This window comes from Salminus brasiliensis, chromosome 7, assembly GCF_030463535.1.
Source record: "Salminus brasiliensis chromosome 7, fSalBra1.hap2, whole genome shotgun sequence".
Lineage (NCBI taxonomy): Eukaryota > Metazoa > Chordata > Actinopteri > Characiformes > Bryconidae > Salminus > Salminus brasiliensis.
The window spans coordinates 15341654-15349153 of NC_132884.1; the positions used below are offsets into that span (position 1 = coordinate 15341654).

General features: G+C 39.1%; 2 protein-coding genes across 6 annotated transcripts in view; one reads left to right on the plus strand and one right to left on the minus strand.

Annotated features, from left to right (window-relative positions):
* The window catches only part of trak2 (trafficking protein, kinesin binding 2), a 29886-nt gene extending 29575 nt beyond the window's left edge, over positions 1-311 (minus strand). Inside the window, exon 1 of the mRNA XM_072684002.1 lies at positions 242-311. The gene's annotated coding sequence lies outside the window, so the exon portion shown is untranslated. The remainder of the gene's footprint in view (positions 1-241) is intronic.
* The window catches only part of stradb (STE20 related adaptor beta), a 13452-nt gene continuing 6089 nt past the window's right edge, over positions 138-7500 (plus strand). For 2 of the 5 annotated variants that reach the window (XM_072684008.1, XM_072684012.1), the window contains exons 1-8: positions 138-344; positions 2094-2177; positions 2310-2381; positions 3507-3599; positions 4619-4715; positions 6089-6210; positions 6837-6945; positions 7142-7265. In XM_072684008.1, coding sequence (XP_072540109.1) covers positions 2370-2381; positions 3507-3599; positions 4619-4715; positions 6089-6210; positions 6837-6945; positions 7142-7265 — 557 coding nt within the window. In that variant the 5' untranslated portion in view covers positions 138-344; positions 2094-2177; positions 2310-2369. The remainder of the gene's footprint in view (positions 345-2093; positions 2178-2309; positions 2382-3506; positions 3600-4618; positions 4716-6088; positions 6211-6836; positions 6946-7141; positions 7266-7500) is intronic. The other 3 variants (XM_072684009.1, XM_072684010.1, XM_072684011.1) reach the window with 3 other exon arrangements.

The window sequence follows — 7500 nt, forward strand, 5'->3', positions numbered from 1 at the left end:
AATATAGTCTTGTTTATTGCTTTAATGAGATTTAAAGATGAGCCAGGCGTATGTTACTTCGATTTAGAGTGACAACCAGCTTTGCAAACCGAGGACTTTTATTTTGTTTGACCCCTAATTGTGTGTGATCAGCTGGGCAAAGCGAGAAAAGCTTTTGGCATCCAAACCCACTAACGCATGATACTCACGATATGGTACCAAGTACAGGTAGAGACAACTATGGCAGCTTTGAAATACTTACATACTGAGCTCAGATGGCGGTGATCGGAACTCTAGCCGGGTTTGTAGACGAGTAGAAGAGAACCGAGAAGATTGCTGACATCCTCCAGCCAAAACAATGCATGGTGAGTGAGCATCGCCTGCCTGAAGTTGACGTGAAAGGTTAACAAAAGCTGGAGGTCTGGCTCTTTCTCTTTGTATTCAGTCCGGGCCGAAAGGGTTTAATTTAATCATCTCAATCGTGAAACTGTGTGTGTGTGTGTGTGTGTGTGTGTGTGTGTGTGTGTGTGTGTGTGTGTCTGTCTCAGAGTTATCACCCATTCTTTATCTTTACATGTAAGTACTCTGGAACATGGCTTTACTCTGAAGGACACACGTAGCTTATGGCGAACAGCATTCTTATTAGTCTGAGGCTAAAGTTTAATTAGATTTTCTCTGATTACACTTTAACCCTTTATGCTATTGCAGAGGGGATAAGCTAGAGCAGCTGGTTTTATGCAAGAGGCTAAATGTGTACTCCTGAGGTGCACAGACTGCATTAGAGAAATATAGATTTAAAGTGCTTAATAATGAATGATATTTTATGGCTGCAGTCCCAGACTTTATAGTACCTCACTCTGTCACCCTGAGTCAAAGAGGATGGTGCTCTGACAGAAAGTAGGGGGACTGATGTGGGGTGGGGGGGGGGGGGGCAACAGGATCACAGTTCTTAATATTTTGTCACACAAGGAAAGCACACTACTAGTGCCAGATAAAAAAAAAGAAGCACAATTATTTCTATTTCAAATTTCCAAACAGATCCAATGAATAAATTACATCTACATAAATAATTAGCATATCAAACGCAACTATATACAGTTGTACAGGGCTTATTATGTACTGATTATATTTACAATATGAAAAAGCTTATTGTCTGTTACATTAACAATACAATAAAGTAATATTTCCCAGCTCTGATAGAAATCTAATAGTTAACTTTAATCTGGACCTTTAAACGCTCTTTAAAACATGGTTTATTAAAACCAGCAATGCAATGTGATATGACAGAATGTGACAGTACACCCTCCGCTAGAAATGCTTAATTTGAAATTATTATTATATAATAATAATAATAATATTAAGAAGAAGAGGGAGAACATTTATTTCAGTTATGTAGTGCCTTTATATGTAGAACCCAAGCATGCTCATCAATGGGGAAATAATGGGATGACATTACATCTGTTAAATGACCCTTATTCATTTCAACACTAAGAAGGTCATATAGCAGAGAGCTGAAAGGAAGGCAATCATTTATGCTGAGTTTCGCTTTAATATAAGTTAATCTGCTGGAAATGAGCACCACTGTGTGAAAATAATATAACGGGTCGGTTCCACTATGCATTAAAAGCCATTTGTAATTTAATTGTATTTTACTATATGAGTATGTGTTAGGAGTGAGCTTTTGGACACAGAAGATGTCATGTCATGGCTATAATCCTAAATATAAATAATTGTTAAATTCAGAAGATAAAGCAGTCTACCAGCTCTGTCAAGAAGAGTGTCCAAATATCTGACCAGAAGTCTGCCTGAAGCTTGTTGATGGCTACCAAAAGTGATTGGTCAAGGTACAACTTGCTACAGGGCCTTTTACAGAATATTAAGTGTACTGTATGTATATGTTTAATGCTGTTAACCCCCTCCCCCCTTAATTTGGTCACTCTTCTTGACTGATTCTGTCAAATATGTGTCAATATCTGTCAAACGTTTTCCTAAAGTGATTGATCAAGGTACAACTTGCTCATTTTTGTCCACACTCATGAATAATGGAAGTAATGTGATGGCAGTGTTGGGCTTACAGTGCTGTTTCGTTTTTGTATCTGACTCTCTCTGGTCAGGGCTTTATTAGAGCATCCCATCCCAACCCAACCCCCACCCCCATTCCGGGTGAACGTGTGCTGAAATCGGAGCCGCAAAGCCAGGTAAGCAAAAGCCTGCTGAAATATATAAGCTCAGGTGGTGCAGGGTTGTACTTGTACGATCCAGAGGGTTGTGCTGCCTTTGATTTCCTGTGCTGCCGTTTTCAGAAGCTGACATGTACACTCTCTTCCCAGACACGTGCCAAGACGGATAAATGTGCTCCAGTGCAGCTTCTCTGAAAACCGAAGGACCTCATGTCGTTCCTGGTAGGAATGAGCTGTCTCGTGCTTTGGCTTGGGATTTGCACTGTCAGGAGCTGTGATGTTATACTGTATTATATGATATATTATTTTATAATTCTGTAAATCATGTGAGTTGTTGACCTGCTTTTAAAACCTCACTTTAATTCCTGTAGAATTAAAGGGGCTACTTTTTGTTCCTGTGCTTTTAAAATTTGGTTTTTAAGATGTGGTCTGAATGGTTGGTCATATACAAATGGTTCCAATGGTTCTTTTAGTTTAGTGTCTCTCTTTCTCTCTCTCTCTCTCTCTCTCTCTCTCTCTCTCTCTCTCTCTCTCTCTCTCTCTCTCTCTCTCTCTCACACACACACATTTTTTTTTTTCTTAAGGCATGAATTGAGTGTTCAATGATATGAGCTATTTAACACTTCCGCAGAATATAATACAGAAATGTGTGTGTGTGTGTGTGTGTGTGTGTGTGTGTGTGTGTGTGTGTCAGTTTGAGTGTGTTGTCAAAGGCATTTGCTCTCCGTTTAACTGGGCCTGTGTCCTGGTTCTCTGAGCTTGTAGGTCTCAGCAGAGCGTTTAATAATAAATGTCCTCATTAATCTCTCGGTGGGGGTGGGACAGCTTCTGTCCCCAACCTTCAAAGATGTTCTTTTCTGCTCTTAGCGGCTCCATGATGTTTAGCTCAGCAGTTTATATATTTCGTTATTTTATTTTATTAATTTATTTTTTCATTTTTTACTTTTTGCCCATCCATTAACCACAGCTCTACATGCTTTTGTGGTTTATTATCTTCATCAGCCCAGCATTCTCCATTTCACATTCATTGTGTTGCTGTCAGGGAAAAGATGAGACCTTTACAATACAAGGAAATATATATATATATATATATATATATATATATATATATATATATATATATATATATATATATATATATATATTTAATATTTAATATATTTATATATATATATATATTTTTTTTTTTTTACTGGTCCAGATGTCTTAAAAAAAGGGTTCTGTTGAACTGGTATAAAACAAAAGCCAAGGCCTCTCAGTATTCTCCTGACAGCAACGATACTGGCGTTTGTGTCGTATTCCCTCCAGTGTCCATGTGTCTCTCATCCTTCCTCCGTCTCCTCTCAGGACTGCTCCTGCATCTCCTCCCACACTCAGGTCCAGCCAATCAGCATAGAGGACCAGTACAAGGACACCAGCCACACACACCTGGTCAGTAAGGTGCAGGGCTCACAGGTCACACTGTACACAACTTTAAAGCAACAGTATGTAGCATTTTGACCTCGAATTACCAGCTTCAAAATCACTGTGATGCTCCACTGACATGTGAATGAGAAGAATAGCGTTGCTAGCACTGGCGCTCCAGACTCGACACCCTGACTGCACTGTGTAACTAAGGTGAGGCAGACAGGACAAGGACAAGATCAGTCATGAGAACTGATTTATGCTGTGTAACCCAAGTCAGATTCATGTAAAATCGGTTTTGTCCAGAAATGCATGTGTAAAGCAAGTTATACCTCTTTACTGTAGGGGGAGCCCAAGAGCAAGGAGTATCAGTTTTCCGTAATGCTGCTTTAAACAATACCTTGTTGAAAAATAAAACAGACCCTGTTTTCCCCCCTAACCCCAAATGCAGTCAATCAGCAAAGACATGTTTGTTGTCTGCAAAACCATATCAGCCATTATAACCCTGCTGATTGTTCGTCTGTGCCTTTTTATAGACAGCAGTAATTCATAAAGTGTCAGAAAGTCTTGAGTGAATTTACTACACTTAAAGTTTGAGGCCTAGTATAACATCTGTAAAGCCCAGGAAATCCCTTCCTGTCTTTCCGGAGAAATCTCAGTGCTGTTTTCCCTCACCTTACATCCATTGCCTTTCAGCACCATTAAACCTTGATGTGATGCCTGTTAATATGTGTGGTCATAAATTATTGGACAGATACCGTACAAACACATGTTGTTGTGCTAGATGTTCTTTATAGTGTGTGTGTGTGTGTGCATATTTATGTGTAGTGTGTACTTTGTGTACATTTGTGTTTGTGTTTATGGCATTTAGCATCTTTCAGAAGTGCTTTGTCAGCTTTACACCAACTGTTTCAGTACTAATAAATACATGCAAACATATTACAATAGGAATTGTGTTTAAACTTCAGTCATTTCAATTCATAAAAGTACAAATGTGTTGAATTGTGTGTTTGCATGTGCTTTTTGTGTGTATGTGTGTGTGTATGTATTTGTAGAGCAGTGATGGTTCTCCGTGCTCTGTGCTGGGAGAGGAGAATGACCTCTCCGGTCTGTCGGCGGACCCTGCAGATTATCAACTGCTGTCAGAACTGGGTAACAATTAGCATTGTGTGTTTTTATAGTACTGTGTTTATATTATGTTAGCATTGTGTAGCTGCTACCATGCTGTTTGTTAGCGCTGTTTGGTAATGTTAGCATTGTGCAACTTTAGTGTGGTGCTCAGGTGGTGCTGCATTTTACCATTGTGCCACTGTTAGCATGTGTTTATTCTATGTGTATGTGCTATGCTTACACAGTGTAACTGTTACCATTTGTCTTTGTGTTAGCATCATCTCACTGTTAGCATTATGTAAATTGTGCTAAAGGGGCTGTGCATAATAGGAATCACCATCATAACAATTTTTGCCATTTAGGTATCATAGTCATTCTATGAAATGGGTGCTTTTTTTACTGTTGTAATTCATTTTTTATTCGGAGCCATATTTACAATAAATTGTGGCAGGGCGATACATTTTCTTCTAAAATGGCACCAGTTCATGTGGTCAGGTTCCTGACCTAGCACACATGCCAATCAATTTAATAATGAAAATAGAACTGCAATATCACGGCCTTATTTATGTATCACTTACAAGCGCCTTTTCTTCAAACTTGTAATAAAAGAAATAAATGTAAACTAGCCCAAATTATGATTCATTTCAATTTTTTTAAAGCAACAAATAATAATTTAAAATTGTAGGAAAATAAATAACAAAATAATTACAGATGTGGTCAATGTGGAGGGTTTGAAAATGACTATGTACTAATGAAAAAGAGTTTAAATAATACTTTCCTTTAAGAAATAGTATTTCCTCATATATCATGTTAATAAGAATGTGTGAATTAATTGCTGTAAGCTTTGGAAACACACTTTGGCACAGTGTTTTTGTCTACTGCATCTTTTCAGATGTTGCAGATGCAAATCGCACCCGCTTCATAGAATGATCTATCATCTAGTGCTTTATAGGGCTGTTCACTCCAAACCTGATATTCCACTGTCACTGTCTAGACAACCTTCCTGCAACAAGTTTTTTTCCCCCTTTCACAACGCACTCCAGTAGCCTGGCAGTATTTCTTTTTTTTTTTTTATTTATTTTTTTCAGAATTTCTAGTTTGAACCAGTGATTTATCTGTGTGTTTTATGTGTGTGTGTGTCTGTGTGTGATTTAACACACTACTAGCTGGCCTACAAAACTATAACATGCTCCTACTATAACTTCATACTGTAGCCTGCTTCTGTCATCACATTCACTGTAGTTCTACTCCATTCATTTATGAATTTTTTTTCTTTCTGGTGTACATACATACATGAGTAATGATCAAGCAGTACTTTGTGTTCAAACTGCTTAAATGTTTACATTTTGTTTTGTGTGTGTGTGTGTGTGTGTGTGTGTGTGTGTGTGTGTGTGTGTGTGTGTGTGTGTGTGTAGGACGAGGTTTTAATAACCTGAGCCATGTGAGCATGGCACGACATAAACCATCTGGCCGGCTGGTGGCAGTGAAGAACACTAACTTGGACGAGTGTACAGAGGATGAACTGCTGCAGCTAATGGTGAACACATTCTCTAGCCCGGTCTCTCTCTTTCTGTCTCTCACTCTTTGTTTACTCTGGGCTCAGTTTACGTTCACACACAAGCTCCGCTGCTCATTTTTGCTGAATTTGTGTTGACACAATCTTTCTGTCATCTGTCTGATTTACATCACACAGTATGTGTAAGTGACCCAAATGTGACATTAGTGGAAACAAACCAGTGCTCTGAAAGGACCAACGTTAAACCAGTTTTCCACAGTGCTGATTTCCACAGAGTTCTGGTTTGACCTTGATTTGATTGTAAAGGTACATTTTAAAAATGGACCAGATCTGATTGGAAAAGATGAGTGAGCCTCATTTACCAACCGTTCCTAAAAGGAATTTACTCCTAAATCCCACTTTGTCTCTGATTTGTTTCATTTCTGAGAACAATGGGATCCATCCTAGCTGTCAACAATTCTGCGGTTTCAAAACCCCTCGTGACTCAGACGTAGTATTTTCTCAGGAAAATTCCTAGGAAGATATTGGTGAATGAGGCTCGATGTTCGTACAGCTTTGTGTTACAGTTTCATCTTAAACATTTACAAGTCTTATTGCTGGTGAAATTAGTGTGTGTATATGTGTGTGTGTGTGTGTGTTTCGGTCAGAACGAAGCCCTCTTATCCAGACTTTTCCGTCATCCAAATCTGCTCACGTCAAGACTAGTGTTCAGCTCCTGCTGCCAGCTGTGGGTTCTCTCTCCTCTCATGAGCTATGGTAAATACACAGTACTCTATACTCGCTATTAGCTTGAAAGCGCTACACCTATCTCCTAACCCCAAAGGTAGTTAACTAGTATGTTCTAGATTAATATACACAAGGGATTTTATTTTTATATATATACACACTCTAACACATGAGAGCCATATTGCCGCCTATGTTCTCTTCCATTACGTTCTCTTTTCTCCTGTAGGTTCTGCAGACTCCTTACTCAGGTCGTATTTTCCTGACGGAATGAGTGAATCGTTAATAGCGTACTTGCTTTATGGGGTCCTGCGGGCCCTGCAGTACCTGCACCACATGGGCTATGTCCACAGGTAAACACCTACACCACTAATACACATATATGTATGCGTGTGTGTGTGTGTGTGTGTGTGCACACAGTGACATGAAATTCTATGGCAATGGATGTCACACATCACATGTTACAGCTATCCGACTATCCGACATCTTTAATGATTTCGTGACTTCAGGTTTGGTCGCTGTAGAGTTTGGGGGTCGCTGTGTCAGCAAAATATCTTCGAGACATGACGCTCAGCTGCAAAAAGCACA